Source organism: Acipenser ruthenus, chromosome 11, assembly GCF_902713425.1.
Source record: "Acipenser ruthenus chromosome 11, fAciRut3.2 maternal haplotype, whole genome shotgun sequence".
Taxonomy (NCBI): domain Eukaryota; kingdom Metazoa; phylum Chordata; class Actinopteri; order Acipenseriformes; family Acipenseridae; genus Acipenser; species Acipenser ruthenus.
The window spans coordinates 9,148,670-9,166,388 of NC_081199.1; the positions used below are offsets into that span (position 1 = coordinate 9,148,670).

The 17,719-nt window shown below is 39.8% G+C and overlaps 1 protein-coding gene across 3 annotated transcripts in view; it reads left to right on the top strand.

Annotated features, from left to right (window-relative positions):
- The window catches only part of LOC117426706 (oxysterol-binding protein 2-like), a 110,050-nt gene that overhangs the window by 8,395 nt on the left and 83,936 nt on the right, over window positions 1-17,719 (top strand). For 2 of the 3 annotated variants that reach the window (XM_059033305.1, XM_059033308.1), the window contains exon 3: window positions 2,410-2,618. In XM_059033305.1, coding sequence (XP_058889288.1) covers window positions 2,410-2,618 — 209 coding nt within the window. Of the gene's footprint in view, window positions 1-2,409; window positions 2,619-7,289; window positions 7,389-17,719 lie in introns of all 3 variants that reach the window. The other variant, XM_059033304.1, reaches the window with a different exon arrangement.

Genomic DNA, 17,719 nt, shown 5'->3' on the forward strand with positions numbered 1-17,719 from the left:
TTAAAGTGCCCTGTCATTCCTAGACCAGCTGTACATCTGAATGCTGTTGAGGGGTGTGGCAATGTGCCCCGCCCCTGTGTGCATATTATGTGTTGTATGTTGCGTGTGTGTGTTAATGTTGGTGTATAGTCATTGGTACACGGGATATAAACGGGTCTGTGTTTCACGTGTATTTAAAAATGTAGATTTGTATTTAGGCACGAGGAGGGCACAAATCACTTCACGTGCTGGTTAAAAGTAATATGTGAGCACGGGGTTGCACAGAATTAATTCACGTGCTGGGATTCAAGTGAATAATTAATTAGTAATTGAATCCCAGCACAACAGTATATATAGATGCGCGTTTCTTTCAGTCGGGGTTGGGTGTTCAGTGAGTGGAGAACGGGATTGGAGACGGAGGTAACTGTGAATTATAAAAGTGAATAGTTAAAGTATCTGCTCACCGTGTTTGTTTGTTTGTCTAGTCCGTTTTGTTCGTCTATTTATTTTGGCCTCAAGTGCCGTACCCTGTGTTTTGTCTGTTCCAACCTTTTATTTTCTGTTCTGTTTATTAAATGCTGAGCGAAAGCATTCGCTCAGCTTCACCAAACCACACCTCTCTGTCTGTTTATTTCCTGCTTCTGGTCTGACGCCACCCACTCCGGTCGTCTTTGTGACAAGGGGTTATTAGCAAACACGTCTTTTAGAGCCAGCAGTACATCATGCTCTGTAATAACCTTGAGTGATGAGTAAAATTGGAATCAGAAGTGAGCGATGGCCAAAAGTTTTGCATCTGCCTATAGCATTGACTAAATTTGCTTCATAAAGTCTAATGAAACCTGCTGAATAATGTTACTTTAACATGAAAACTATTTTGTGTGTGCACTGTTGAAAAAACCCACTGCATTAGTAGAACAAACCTATTTTCTATAAATTCCTGTGTTTGGATCGCCGGTCTCCCGAGTGCTTGTCCAGCACACACAGGCTTGTTTGTTTGTTACCAGAAACACTTGGCTCCTTGTTCTCCACTGTGCAGCCAACAATGCCATTTTAATAAAAGCTGAGTAACACTGCCCTTGTTTCAGTAAACAGTTTATTTCCCATTTCCCCCGGTTCACCTTCAGGGTGGAATAGAATGTTTTGTGTTTTACATTAATTCTACTGCTAAACAGCTTGCTTAATTGTACATTTTTCTAAAGAAGGTCATGTGAAGTTCACAACGAGCTTGCAATATTTCCATGTTTCCCAAGCACTTTTTTACAGATCCCCAGAGAAAGGAGGCATTTTATTTAGCTGTGTCTTGAAAAACGCTCATCCAATTGTGATGAAACTTGGACATTCCTGATCAAATATTCTTCAGGGTTTTTGGATCTATGGTGAGCCTTTGTTGGTTCATCCATCCATCCATTAGTAGGTATACCATACCTACAGTTTATATGTCGAACTGCAGTCATCCAGTTGTGGTTCAAGTTGGTGTGGACATTCTTGGATCTGTTTTAGAAATGCTTTAGAAGTGTATTAGAAATGCTCATCTGTTTGTCATGACATTGAGCTTGCTGTATCCTGTTCAGATGATCCTGTAAACTGCTAATGGAATGCAATGCTAATCTCATGTCAACAAGACTCGATGAAAAGAGACAGGAAATGTAAGCTTCATTCATACGAAAGGGATCGTTATTGCTGAGAGTTTACAAAGTATTTAAAAAGTATTAAAAATTTATACAACTAATTACTTTTTTTTTTTTTTTTTAGATCATTGTATGGGTTTGGGGAAACAATTTCCCTGCTGGTTTGTGTTGCTTGCAGCATGTTTTTCCTGTCTTGCTCACTTCTTTACCAAATAGCATGGTATCCTTAGATAGAAATTGTCTGCTCTTCAGATACATGCAAATTATTTTAATGAACAAGAGCTGTGCTACCCTTAAAATGTTCTAAATTTTCTAGCAGTGACTGGGGTGGAACATCTATAATCCCCAATCATACCCCATTGTTTATTAAACACCTTGGTATCCCTTAGATGATAATAGTTCCCTCTTCAAGTGAAACCTTTCTACTAAGTGAAGGGACCAATCAAATGCCTTAACAGGAGCGACCTTACTAAAGAATGTATATAGTCAGAACGTTAGTCTTTTACGAAGAGGTTATTATCCCCAGCTGGGATAGTGAGGTGACCAAAACTGGACACAGGCGTCTAACTAGAGCAATATATTGTCTGAGCATAACATGTATTGCACACTTTTCAGAACTGTATTCATTTTGCAGACGTTCCCTTTAGCAAGCTGAAATTGCTTGCTCTGTGTCTGACAATCCCAGACAGACAGGTCATGCAAGAGGACCGCATTAACCTGCACTGATTTTTTTTCATGTCGACCTTCTTTCACCTTCCGACATTGATTCTGTGGCTTAAAGCTCCTTCTTTTTGCCGTTCAGGACGCAGGCTGAGATGGCCCACACTTGTCGAGGCACCATTAACCTGGCCATGGCTCACATCGACACGGAGGACTCATGCAACATCGTGCTGACCAGCGGGGGCCGCTCCTACCACCTGAAGGCAAGTTCGGAGGTGGAGAGGCAGAGATGGGTCACCGCCCTGGAGTTAGCAAAGGCAAAAGCCATTGGAATGATGCACGAGCAGTCAGGTAGAGTCCAGAGCAGAGCCTCTGCATGGGAGCGAACGATTAAAGCATGGAAACAGAGTCATAGTTTCTTCATTTTGTGCTAAACAAGGTTTTCAAATCTATTTCCATACCTCTTGCAAGTTTCAGCTCTGGTGGGGACCACGTTCTGGGGAGGTGTTTCCTCCGTTTGTGGTTGATAAACGATATGTAATGGAAAAAAACGTTTCAGCGTTGTGTGCATGCTGAAGAAGAGCTGTGTAACTCCAGCCCTCTGTGGAAATGACAAAAAATATTAGTATTATATAAATAATAAACCCCCTTGGTCCACTAGAACTGAAAGGAAACAGGTTTTAAAACCTTGCTTTGCTCTCCTTTTAAATTTAACACTATGTCTGCAATCTTGACGCTGCGTTGCCTTTAGAAACCTGTCACAACAGGCTTTTGTTTTTCCTGTTTTGTTGACAGTGTGTTGCAATGAACTCTTTCTAGTATCTGAGTCTAATAACAGACTCCTAGTTTAGCCCAGCAGATGCAGGTTTGTGGAACTGGAGATCAGGGTTCTGTCCTCAATCACTACCTCTGTGCACACAGATTCCTAAGCAACACATCATGTGTAAAAAGAACATTATTACATGACAGCTGTTTGTATTGTTTCATCAGTACTTGGCTGTGGTCTTCTGAGAGGGTTTAGCAGTCGACACAGAGTGTTACACAGTTCATGCTGCATTGTTGTGTGACTTTGGTTTGGCCTGTCTGGATGTATGGAAGGCCTCGGCTACAAGCCCTGTCTTCTATACATGAACACAGAGTCCTCCTGGTGTGCAAAACTGTATGACTTCCTGCCCTCCATGACCGCCAACCTGAAAACCTGAACCAAAAAGAAAAAACATGTTCTGTAATATCTTTTCATATGGTGCGTTATTTATGAATTGCACTGATTTTAGTTGAGGAGACACCTATTTATATATAAAGTGTAAAAAAAAAAAAAACTCTAGACAAAGTAGACATTTTGGCTTGCTTTGTTTTTTTTATTTTTTTTTATTACCAGTCTTGTAAACCTCTCTGTGAGATGCACTCCAGCATTTATTAACCCTTTCATATTTGTTTCTGTAAAGGCAGGGCCTGCACACTGTGACACCTCCTATCTCATAACCCTTACACCAAGGTACAATGCAGCCACCACAGGAATCCTCAAAATGTATCTGAAAGGGAGAGTTTAGAACAGCGACATTGCATAATATATAGTTTATTACACATTTAATATTGCATGGGTAGAGCTGACATGCTGTTTTGAATGTGAATGATTGCACACAACAGAAAGCAGAGTAGTAATAAAAAAGGTAATTTTAGGACAGTTCAGCTCGATGGTCCTGATAGGGCAGCGTGTCACTCTAATACTCCCAGCATTGCGATGGTCCTGATAGGGCAGCGTGTCACTCTGATACTCACAGCATTGTGATGGTACTGATAGGGCAGCGTGTCACTCTAATACTCCCAGCATTGCGATGGACCTGATAGGGCAGCGTGTCACTCTAATACTCCCAGCATTGCGATGGTCCTGATAGGGCAGCGTGTCACTCTAATACTCCCAGCATTGCGATGGTCCTGATAGGGCAGCGTGTCACTCTAATACTCCCAGCATTGCGATGGTCCTGATAGGGCAGCGTGTCACTCCAATACTCCCAGTATTGCGATGGTCCTGATAGGGCAGCGTGTCACTCTAATACTCCCAGCATTGCGATGGACCTGATAGGGCAGCGTGTCACTCTAATACTCCCAGCATTGCGATGGTCCTGATAGGGCAGCGTGTCACTCTAATACTCCCAGCATTGCGATGGTCCTGATAGGGCAGCGTGTCACTCTAATACTCCCAGCATTGCGATGGTCCTGATAGGGCAGCGTGTCACTCTAATACTCACAGCATTGCGATGGTCCTGATAGGGCAGCGTGTCACTCTAATACTCACAGCATTGCGATGGTACTGATAGGGCAGCGTGTCACTCTAATACTCACAGCATTGTGATGGTCTGAATATTCAATATTAAGGTTATTATCAACAGTCCCAAATACATTAAGCCATTACATTGCCTCTTGACCAATATGCTATGTACTAACCAAAACTGTAAATTGGAAAAAAGCTAAAATACATTTCAATAAAGTGTTAACCAATTAAATATATTGCCTACATTTTAAAAACTAATATTCAAAATCCTAATTTAAGGCTACATTTTGACTGGACCTTGACTGGTCTTGATAGCAAGGTATTATTTATTTATTTATTTATTTATTTATTTATTTATTTATGTGTTTATTTATTAATTATTATATTGTAATTGTGTTTTTTTGTCTTGTGCCATTATTTTTAATAAACATGTCCTGCTTTGCTTTTTTTTTTGTTTCTTTTGATTTTCTGCAGTCTTGTGTCTTGCTGTTTGTTTGATGTTGAACTTTGAGTTTTATGCTGTTTTTCCTAAACACACAGTCAGCTGATATTTATCTCACTGCCAGCACCATTTTCACTGCTCCCCCATCATTGTGTAGTTGAATTATTCATTAAACAATTCTTCTCGTTTTAAAGAGGTCCCTGAAGGTGCAACACTACTGTACAGAGCTACCAGTTTTGAATATGAAATACAACATTACAAGGTTGCAGTGTTTATAAGAAACATTACCTTTGCTGTAACCCATGTTGTCAGTATCTCAGTGTTATATTAGTCAACATAATCCAGATTGTTTTGATATTTTATTTGCACATCATGAACCATGAATGAGCTGGAAATGTATTTCTTAACTTTAATTTGGGAGCGTTCACCAGAGGAGAGAGCATTTGTCTCATGACCATCAGCAAAACAGTGGGTTATGTTGAGAAATATTTCGCCATTTACGGACAAAGCGGGATACAGCAAAGATGAAGTCATGCGTCTCTCATGAACACTTTAAATCCCTGTGTTGTTATTCCTGCACCTGTCCAGCAGGTGGAGCTTTGACACAGGAAGTGGTTGAAAGCATCCAAGTTCTGATTCAGAAACAATCCCAGCCCCTCGGTTGATTTTTGTTCTCAGTAATGTGCAACAGAGGCAAAACAAACACCTGCCAGAACACTGTCAACATGGTATAGACAGCCCTGACCGCATGTAGCAAATACGTAAGGTTTAAATTCTTCTCTGATTCCCATAGAATCATCACTTTCTTGTGAAGCATTAATAGTTTGTGCAGGTTTGGATACAGAAGCACCTGCCAACCAAACATCATCTTTGAGACTTCTGTAAAAGTCCGATCTTACTTTGTATTGTGACTGAAACCAACTTCAACAGGAAGATGCAGCTTGTATTTATTACAGAATACATGTCTGGGAATCCATTTCCATCACAAATGAATCATGTGGGGACAGTCTAGTTGCACAGAAGTGTGTGCTACATGTTGCATGCACTTCCTACTTCTAGTCAAACTGCATATCTCTGTGACAATGGGCTGGACTGCTACTTTCCCTTATTCATTTGTATTGAAAATGTCTCTTGATTTAAGGGTAATGTGAAAATATATGCAATTTAGGAGTAAAGGGACAACAATGAAACTGATGTAATTGCAGCATGATTTTGCACCTGACATTAATAAGGCATAGCTCATTATTACAGAACAGTGGATGGAGTTCAGTATTACTCAGTTAGTACTACTATAGACAACAGCAGTTCTTTGTAATGGTTTTTGTGAAGAGCAGGCATGCCTTTTCATTAGAGGGTGTGTAGTCAGTGTTTTGAATTGCTTTTTTACATTTCCCTTACTTTCTTATTATATTTGCTGTCATTCTGAGTGGATCAAGGTTCTGTTGTTACAATATTGAGTTATCGTCAGCTCTGAGCTTGCCTGGAGTTTGTCTGGAGAATCATATTATCATATTATTACATGATTTGAATGGATAATGGCAAAGGAAAATAACATGAACTCAAGGGCAATTAACTTGACATTTGAAACTGCTTTTACCTTTAGAATAGATCTGTAAATTACAGCTCAGCAAGGTGTATTAAATATGTATGTGTATGGGGAAAATTAATTTTACACTGTACTTACACTACTACTATAGAACACTAACATATCTTTGACATTTGCTTTGGAAACATCTTAACTGTTACAGTGATTTTAGCTGACACATTAATTCCATACATTTCCCTCGCATACACATCTATTCACTATATACTGTAGGTGTCAAATGTGCAGTTTTGAAAGAACGTATCATGTTCATCTGGTACTATACTGGGTTAAAGAAATCTCTGTTTGCAGGCCCTGTTTTCAGTTGCACTTTTGTGGTCATTTCACACGGAGAGTAGAATTGTCCCCACCCCTTCAGGCCCTTCTTTCCTATCAGTAACCAATCGGCTGCTTCCCCTAAAGACTGACATGCTTTCAGCCAATAAGATGCTTTGACCCAGAGGGCTGAGGTGTGGAAAGTAAAGCAGTAACAGACTGGAAGGCTAGCAAACTGAGAACTTTCTTTAGTACCAAAATGTAAATACATGTTTGCTATAACATGTGTTTCTTTCTAAACTGCACACTTCAGATGTTATTATGAATGGAAGTGCATGACAGTCAAGATTGATGGAAGGGTTTTGTTGCCTACAGCAGCCTAGCTTGTTCTGGGTCTGTTTAAGTGTTAATGCAGGACGACCGTATTGAGATGAAGCCTCTTGTTTACAGGGCTGCAGTGTTGCAGAAGCAGGAAACAGACAGACTCACAGCTGCTAAATGAGCGCGTTCTGTTTAATGCAGTCAGAACTTCAGCTAGAATTAATCCAGGTAAAGGAACTAAATCTACACTAACCTCTTTCAAATGTAATGTTATTGATTCACACTTCCCAACCCCTGTTTCTAATACTATACTTGTTAGCACTATAATCTTTAGACTGTATAAGGTTTTAAATCCAATTTCTCATCTATTCTTAGCACTAGAAATATTACAGCAGATCCTGCATTTGTTGTGTGATGATCTTTCCTGCTCGTGTTCCTTGATTAGACAATGTTTTGCTACAGATTAATAGTTGCTGTTGCTTCCTTGTACACAGTTAATTCCTGTGCTGTGGGTTTACTCCAATGGTCGGGCAGTACAGGAAGTGATCATTATATACCAGGAAGTAGCTCTAGGTCTTATCTGTTAGGTTGTACTGTACTTGAAAACTGTCCTGAATTAAAGTAAAACAATATATTTGTATGATAATGAAAGAGGGGCCAGCATAAGGTGCTACTTATAAGTAAGAAAGTTGATTTTAAAGCCTTGATTGTTCTGTTTTAATATACTAATATCTGCAAACTCAAGCTGCTGTTTTAATTTAACTGTTTGATTAACACGTCCTTGTTTTATATTTTTATTTGATAAATACATGTTTTAAAATCCTTTTTCCTACCCTGTAGTTCCAGTATTATTGATGGCGTGCCCGGTCCTTCAGTCCCAGAGATCCTGTTTTCAAATGAAAATGCATGTTTGCTAACACAGTATTTCTTTCAAGACTGGAGATTTTGAGATCTGGATTATAAATGGATGTGTGTGGCTGAGAAAATGTATGGAACTATTCAATTATTTTAAATTCCAACTTTGTCACACTATTGTCAAGCATTTATCTCTGACACTAGAACTGATGCAAACATCTTATCGGTTGAAATGATGGCTTTAGTAACACCGTTCTTAGTTTTCATTAGTGTAACTGCACTTTCCCTTAAACCTGGAGAGATTCCTATTGTCAGGTTCTGTTTGATTATTCCTTTACTTTCCCTTGGTCTAATATTTTTTCTGTTTGTTCACAGTTAAGCACATGTGCTTATATTCGAGAATAGAGTCATGCTAAAATGTAATTGGGATTGGAAATGATAATTACAATAGTAAAAACAAAGGAGAGCTTGTGCAGTTTTTTTTGGAGATCACAAGAGGGAGCTCTATAACCAGAAACCAGCCATTGGTGCTGAATGTAGAAATACATTTTACAGGAGATGGCACTGCAGGTAGGAAAACTGAACTGGGGGCTTTCACTGCTGGGTCTGATTTGAGCTTTAGCGGAGACAGATTTCATCTGAATCGGCATGTCAGTGACATACAACCCCCTGTCTGTAAAATCAGAGCTATCAGTACCGTGGAAACATAAATCACTATGACCTAAATACACTGTGTGCACAGGTAAAAATGCAGTTTGACAAGAAGCACCATAAATATCTGGCGCAATACTAAGAGCTGTCAGTTTGCATGCCTTACTTTCTGGTAGCTGCTATTTCACTTTATAGAAAGAGCTTTCTTCAGAGCAGTTTAGTACCCGATACTGTATTTTCAAATGGGGTTCTTTAATAAATGCACTGAAAGTGCATGGCATGTTTGATTTGTGCAACAATTTCATTAAATAGAACCACTTTAACCAAGTCCCTATTTAAATAGAGGTAGCCACACTGCAATGATTCATTTACCGTGGCTCCTGAAAAATGCATTGTGAGCTGTGAAGCTCGAATCACACTGACAGTGATCTGCAGACCTGCAGCGCACACACCTCTGCTTCATTAAACAGCTGGCAGAGCCTGCATAGATATTATCAGGGATGACACTGAAATTGCATATTTCTCTGGACTGATTTCCGTTAGGAATTGTCTGCTCAGGGAATGCTAAGCAAGAGTTGTCTAACCATCGACAAATTCACTTTTCAGACATAGAGGTGTAGCATAACTTTTACCAGCCTCTAGCAGGTCATACCTGTGCCATACCTGTGCTTTACAATGCTTAACCTTCTTTTTTCCATGCATTCACTGTGCTTCATTACACTGCTATGTTTTCATTGATAATGAAGGAATGTGTCCATTGATAATGCAGCATTTCCCTGTTGATGTAAGTTTAATTCATGATGGTCAAGATTTGGCACACCAGATGGACACTGTGTTAGGACCTTTACCTGATATAAGTTTGGGCCACCATTTGTCCTGATTGCAGCCTTGACATGGCATAGACTCCACAAGGAAGGTGGACTTGATCCGCAATGATCCTTAATTAAACTACAGCTTTTGTTCCGCCTTCCAGAGTAATAAAGAGGCCGAGGGTAAACCAGGAGAACATGCAGTGATGGGCGTCTCCACTAGATCCTTGCTGTCAGGGCTGTGGACCCCAGCAGGGAATAATGAACCCTAAGCACAGAAACAGAAAATGCAATTAAACAGTATGAAGGGAAAACAATGATCAGTTAACAGCGCTACAGCTTGTAGATTGCGTATTGGACAAGGTGGGCATTTTGGATTTGCGGAGAAAGCTGGTAATGAAAGTGTGTTCATGCTTTGTGATGTTGGAATCCAGGGCAGTGCGCGAGCCCTGCTGGCTGATAATATCTCCCCACAGACTAGTTATATCTCAGGGATATGTGTTTCAGTGAGGCAGCTCAGCAAGATTTCATTGCAGTCGAGTAAGACGTGGTTTTCTTTGTACTGTACAGCATATTCCCATCATTAGAGACATTTTTCGAGTCACACCCGCCTTTGTACTGTAGATAATTCAAGAAGGAACTCATCGCTGCAAACATCAAGGATGTGAATATTTAGTTCTCAATAAGAAGGATGGTCTGCTATTTTGTAGTTTTGACAAGCAGAATGTGCATTATTATAACTTGCTAATTGTGTGATGTGAGGGTTTTTTTTTCTGTAAAGTGTGGTGGAGCCATATGTTCATGTTGGATTGCTACTCGGTGGGGTGGAAAACATTCAAAAATATGTTTAAAACGCGTATCCTGACAGTTTAAACAACCTCTATGGAAATGCATGCACCAAAGTTTGCAATGCTGGACCAATAGCAATGCAGTAAATCTGTACCTGGGCTATGGTAGGATAATGGCAGCTGCAATGGGATGAGGCTGCCGTTGATAGAATGGGACCACAATGAGTGTCCATATACAGTGCTGTCTGTAGTCTTACTGTCTGCACTGACTGCTTAATCTGTCTGTCGTCCATTGCCACCATAACTACGATTGGACAATAATAATATTTACAGTTATTGACCGTACACGAAACACACTTTTTCACAGTCTGCTTTTAGGTGGTCGGCTTTTTAAAATGAAAATGTACCATTGTTCTCTTCCACAATAGAAAGAGGACTGAATTAAAGTATTTTTCTAATGTCTGCTTTAATTTTGTGGCACTTAACAATCGCCCTAGCATATCATTCTTGACACATGGATGTAATGGATGTACTGAAAGACAGAGGAAGAACCCATCTAGGCAGTCATGGTGCTGATGCTTGTTTTGGCTTCTGAGTATAATAATAAATCAAGACTAAACAAATTAGCAATATCCAGTTAATCAATTACTGTTCCATTCTTAACATTTCATTTTCATTTATTTCATTTAACCTTTATTTTACCAGATAAGAAGATTGGGAACAAATTCTCATTTACAACGACGATCTGGTCAAGACGCAAACATCACAGCAGCACAAAGCAAACAAATACAACAAATAACACATTAACAAGTACCTCACATGCATCAGACAGTAGTGAATTCAGATTCTGATTAAAAACATCCTCCGAAAACAAAACTCTGTAGTTTTAATTTGACTTGAAATTCATTCCAGTCATAAGCAGCCGCAAACTGAAATGAATTACACCCAAAAACAGTGGACACTCTGGGAAGAACCAATCTAATAAATTAATCTGATCTTAAATTGTTAACAGAGAACTGTAACAGGTTGCATAGATATAGTGGGGTTTCCCCAATCAGGGTTCTATAAACTAGCCTAAACCAATGATCCAATCGCCTAGTGTGCAGTGAAGGCTATTCAACCATAATATAAAGATTGCAGTGATGAGTATGATAAGAAGCACATGTTATAACAGAATGATATAAAGCATCAAGCTTCCCCAAAACATGGCTTGCGATCTAGTGAAAATGTAATTCCTGAGCGAGTCAGATTTAATGTGTCCAAATGTTAGAGCCAGCTAACTCTAGTTAAATTTTTACATACCAAAGATATAATGTCACCAAGGTACCAAATTATCAGCCTGTGTGAAATACTGGCTCCGTATCCATTGTGCTGCAATATCTGGTGGTCTGCTAAGGGTGCTGCTAAAGTTTCTTCAATGTAATACACTGGGATTGTAATGCTATCTCAGTGGTTCAGACCTTTTTGTAAGGGGTTAAATTGTCCCAGTTGAAAATGCTTTCAAGTTATTTTTACACTGTGAAGTCTGTCTTTAGTTATGCTATTTTTTGGCCAGAGGCCAGTTGCCTCTGAGGTTCCCTGTCTTCTTTATCTGATTGAGGCTTCCACAGGCACTCTGCTTGGCGTTACCTGCTATAACACCATCTGCCAAACCACAAATCATTACAGTATTTATAGCAGCCCATCTGTGTCACAACTAGAAATCTGATGATACTGTTAGATATGACTTGCTAACCTCCGAAAATAAACAGAATACTGCATATGTAAAGATTTTTATGTAGGGTTTTAATGTATAGTCTCACCTGGTAAAGGCACAATGGCACGGTGTGCTGGGTGAGTCCTACAGTCAGGGGAGCGCAGGTTCCTGGCTCTGTGGATCTCTGGGTGTTGCATTGGCTCTGTCACCCCTACTGGCCAGGCACCTAGTGAGCTTGAGCAAACACCTGCAGGGCTGGCCTTTGTCTTCCAAGGGCCGGTAGCTCATCCACTGTCGAGATCCTGGTTGTAAAGAGGTACGTGACTTGGCAGTGGGATCGGAGGCCACTAACATTCATTTCTTTGTGCTGTTGTGGGACATTTTAAATTGGGGAAAGTGCCACAGTACAAGCGACCGTCGTTTTGGTAGAATGCTCCAAGACATGGGTCATCAGAGTTTATCAGCAACGGCACCATGGAAGGAAAGTGGATGCCTTTGCCCACAAACAGTAACTGACGGAGAGAGGGAAAAGACCGTAGAGAGGCTTGGCTGGATATGGATCTCTCCGGATAATGGATATCTCGAGAGACCACCCAGCATTTTGTGGAGTCTGTGCCACATCGTGTCAAGACTGTGGTCAGGGCAAATGGTAGCCCAACTCGATATGAGATACAGGTCCTAATAAAGTAGCCATGCAGTGTGTATACACCTTTTGAAGGTAAAGACAAACGTGAATTGTCTGCAGTGCCCTCTTTAGCTAATGTCTTCTGAATGCTGAAATCAATTTGTAACTATCGTGTGTTATATATTTGTTACTACAGCTTTAAATGTCTGTTACTATGTAAGAGCTCTGTGTCTTTCCCCTCGGGACAATGCTGCAGTTACAGGGACTGAGAGTCTCAGTTGCCTGCGGCCTGCTCTTGGTTCCAGTAATAATTCCCATTCAATGACGTGGGACCATGGCAACCTCCCCTTACGCCAACACAATACACCACAGTGTCTCTCAATATCCCTGTTCTAGTACCAGATTGCTTCAGTATTAAAGTACATGGAGTGTACTTCTAGTATAGTAGGTCTTACCTAATCTGTATTAACATCAATGCCAAGAAAATGCTTGGATAACTTCTTGCAGATATTTCAACGCTACTCTTCTGTGTTACTGCATTCTACTTCAAGTGGCTCTAAGAAGAAAAGCGAACAGCATTGAAAACACGTCAGTCATAGTGAAAGTAGCAGTTTTTTCAGAACGTGAGCCAAAGAGTGAAGCTTCTGGGAGTTCTTGTAAAGGAAATAAATGACCTGAAATTCTGAATAATGTTTCTGAGAAATGTATGTGTTAAAAACAAATATTCCCAAAAAAAGTTTGTATTAAAAAAACAAAACATTGTAATCTGTTTTGTCCTTTCAGGAGAAGTAACCTCTCCATGCTTGTAACCAAGCACCAAAACATTTGAACATTTGGACATCAAAGTGGTTTATTGCAGAATTTAGATATCATAAAACTTTAAGTCTAAGTATGGCGGGCCTGCAGAGTGAAAAGAAGCGGTCGGCTGACGGCACACGCTTCGGAGGACAGCGTGTGTTCGTCTTCGCTGCTCCCGAGTCAGCACGGGGGTGGTAGCGGTGAGCTGAGTTTAAAATACAATTGGATATATCAAATTGGGGAAAAAAAGGGGTCAAATGAATTGGCGACTACTAAATTTTAAAAAAAGAGCAGCCATCGAAGGGGGAGGACAATTTCTCCAGGAAGTGTAAGATCTAAAAGCATGGCTTGCAAACTGAGATTTCTTTAACTTCATGTAGTACCATATGTCATGTTTTTAATTCAAATACTTGTGTACTGTAACATGTTTCTTTGAAAACTGCTCATTTGAGACCTACTGTATGTAGCAAATGGAAAACCAGCAGGTAAGATTTCTTCCATTATTTTGTTAGCAACTATTACTTTCAAGGTGCTTTGACTATATTTTATGTAGGGTTTTAATGTTTTTTATAATAGAAAATGAGGCCTGTACCTAGAGTCTGTATCGACACCTCCTGTCTGTCATTGTTTGAGACACCTGGAGCTCCTTTTCAAAGAGATGATGTCGCTGTGCCAGAGGGTGAGATGGGAAGCTGCTGTAGGGAGTAAACCAGATTATCGCCACAGGCTAGATTTGAACTTGTAATCCTCTTATCTACAGACAAATATAATATATCGCCAACTGAGCTACTCAAGCCTGCAACCATAGCGCTCTGTACATTGATGTTGTTAGCTCTCTGAAGCTAAGCAAGGTTGAGCCTGGTTAGTACTTGGATGGGTGACTGTTTGTGCAGAATATGAAGCAGTATTGCTGGTGGTCTGTCTAAATATGTGTTTATCAGGGGGGATACTTTATATTTATTTTTCTGTAATATTTAATTTCACATCTGTTAAATATCCTTGAATCTGTGTTCTGTATAATTAAATCCTACAGGCCGATATATTGGAGGATGTATATATATATATATATATATATATATGTACAGTACAGTATGTCACACTTTACTGTTTTCAATATAACTGGAAAAACGCTAATCCAGTTGTGATGGATTCATGTTAGAGAATTAGATTCTGGGAATTGGTCTGTCTGTACATTTGCCCATCTGTATGTCATTTTTGCATATACAGTATTTGGAAAACTGCTTATAAAATTGTGATGGAATGTGTTTAGCGTTTTTGGGATATATCAAGGTGTCTCACTGTCTGTACATCTGTCTCTGCAGTCCTACTTCCATTTTTACATTTATCTTGAACACAAAGTTATTCCTGTAAATCAGTCATTTTAATATACTTTACCGTGATACAAACACCTGCTCACCTAAAGACATCTTTTCATTACTGTATTTGTTGCCATGACCCCCTTCTGCAATTACATATTAAGCCATTCATTTTGAGAATGTTTCTCTTGAAATTCAGACCAGTCTTGTAAACCACATATTCATCTAGTCTTGTCTCATCAAAACAAGACCTTGCCTATCATAAATGAAACTGACATCAATAGGGAGATGCTGCATTTATGTATACAGAATGCATCCCTTATAAAAGTAAAGTATGGGGCAGCAGTGTGGAGTAGTGGTTAGGGCTCTGGACTCTTGACCAGAGGGTTGTGGGTTCAATCCCAGGTGGGGGACACTGCTGCTGTACCCTTGAGCAAGGTACTTTACCTAGATTGCTCCAGTAAAAACTGTATAAATCGGTAATTGTATGTAAAAAATAATGTGTAAAAAATAATGTGATATCTTGTAACAACTGTAAGTTGTCCTGGATAAGGGCGTCTGCTAACAAATAAATAATAAAGTGTAGCCTAATACAGCATAGTGAAAACATGGTAGAATATGGCAAATTCATTTATAACCATGAGAAAAGCATGGGAAAAACAATTCAGTGAAAATGCACTGTAGTAAACTTTTATATGGGAATCCAGAACGTACCGGTCATGTGAACCCATTTTCACAAAAGTATGTGCTACATATCAAAGGTGTTTCCATTTCTATTTTCGCCCAAACTATAACTTTTAATGGAATTGTATTCAAGTTATCTCTGATTTGCTGTAGTATGAATACACAGGAGGTTGTTCTTTGTAAACGAGACTGCTGTCAATAGGTTGTGAAAAAGCGATTCTAACTTTGCTGTTCTCGCGAAGGCTGGCGGTGGTACTGGTTGCCATGGAGAGCCATGCTGGCCAGCCCTGTGAGGGGAAGGAGGCTGAAGGTGTTGGATTGGTTTATAACTACTGTAGATGCATGCAGGCCATTGTGAAGAATCAATAGCGTGACCCTGAGCACAGATTACAAGAGGTACTGGAGGGATCTGTTGTGTACTGTGTGGTAGATACCGTTTTTACTATGTATTTTAATTTGAAAATATAAGATGATTATTAATCAAATGATGTTTTCTTAGTTTCTACTGTCCCCTTACTTAGTGGATCCTACTGCACTTACTCGAATATTGTGTTTTTGTATTTTTTTCAAGCCTGTGTTAAGGCACTTTGTCTTTGAGTTCAGGAGCTGCTATTCTGTTCTAGTTGCCTGCCATAGACATACAGTATATAATGTAGGCTAGTTCAAGTGTCTTTATATTAGTAAGTACCAGCACCATCTAGAGCACTGCTGTGTACTGTAAAAGCAAACTTTTCAGATGATGCGATCAGTACACAACTGTATTCTGTGATTCTCTGCATCAAGTTCCATTACCGGCGTTGTTCGGTCATTTTGAACCATTTCATTTCAACATTGTTTTGACCTCCGGGCCGTGTCAATGATACAGACCACATGCTTTTTCACATAGCCATTTACTTCGTGTTTACAAAGGGTTGGTTCAGAGAAACAAACAGGTTGTATAATGATATCTTCATTTGGCTTTTCTGTAAGTGGTGTGAGTTAAACCACTTTTAAAATCATGAAAGCTATCCCCAGCAAACAATTTTTAAAAACAATGTTCTCTCCACACAATGTGCATTATTCCTAATAGCCCTTCCCTATAGTGAAATGAGTGGGTAGATTTCTGAAATAGCTTTGGCTAGGTCTGGGTATCCTTCACTGTTAACTGTGCTGTCAGTTTTAGTGTCTGTTTTCCTTGTAAAAGCACTAAAGGTAGCCAAGCATGAACCCTGCGAGGAGTCGCTCGTTCAGTGCCGTACACTTTGACTTCGAACAAAAGTAGTGCTTGTAAAGCAATATTAAAAATTCACGTCATTGTGTTGGTCAATTAAAATCCTTCAGTTTTTTATAAGCATTCCTGGAAGGAAATGCAAATCTGCATCTACTACTGCTAATATCTCATAATCCATTCCAGCGAGCAAGTTCATATTTAAACTCCTCGCACCCTTTACTTTAACCTGTGACCTAAGACGGCTCCCATATGGAATCATGTAGCTTTTTGGTTTAAAGACGCTGCAAGATACTGGCTTCGTCCTTTTTTTTTCGTTTTGTTAATTTATTTGTATGAACTTTTATTGATTTTGAGTTCGTTTATATAGGTGTATAGTGCTGTGCCGTGTTGCTGTAAATGCATAGCATAGTGCAGTATGCATTGGGAAAGCACAGTAAACCGTATTCAAACATGGAATGGTAAACAACTTAAATTTGATAGTACTGTAGTATAAGCATGGGAAACCGCACATTACTGTGGTAAACTTTCATAAGGTTGTGATAACTGATTAATTCTCACAATAATATATTAATTAAAATGATAGATAATGCATTCTATTCATGTATAATTGGATCAGACACTGGAGCAAAGCATTGTTAAAGCATTTCCTGCTATAACTAATATGTGGTTACTACCTTGGGGTTGTTTATGGTTCCCGTTCTGCTGTCTTCTCCCAGCTTAACTCCCCTGTGCCTCCTGGGCCTTTCCTTTCTCAGCCTCTCTCTTCTCTTGTCCCTGTTGTTTTTGTCCTCCACCTGAGCCTCTCTCCCTGCCCCGGCCTCCTCCCCCTGTCAGCCCCACTCTCTCAAAGCCCTTCCGAGCAGCCTGTGGAACACTAGCCTGCTGGTCTAGCCAAGCACCTGCTTGTTACCATGGTAATGGAGGACACGGGCCTACACCTCAAGCCTATGCCAAAAGCAAGACCTAATCCCAATTTTGAAAGCTGTTTACTTCATACTCAAAGTAAATTTAATGTGGGGTTTCAGCACAAACTGTAGAAAATATGAACATGAGACTAGAATTCTGGTTTGTGCTGAGCCCCACTCCTCTCCACAAAACCCCAAACCACAGGATCAAGTACATTTGGG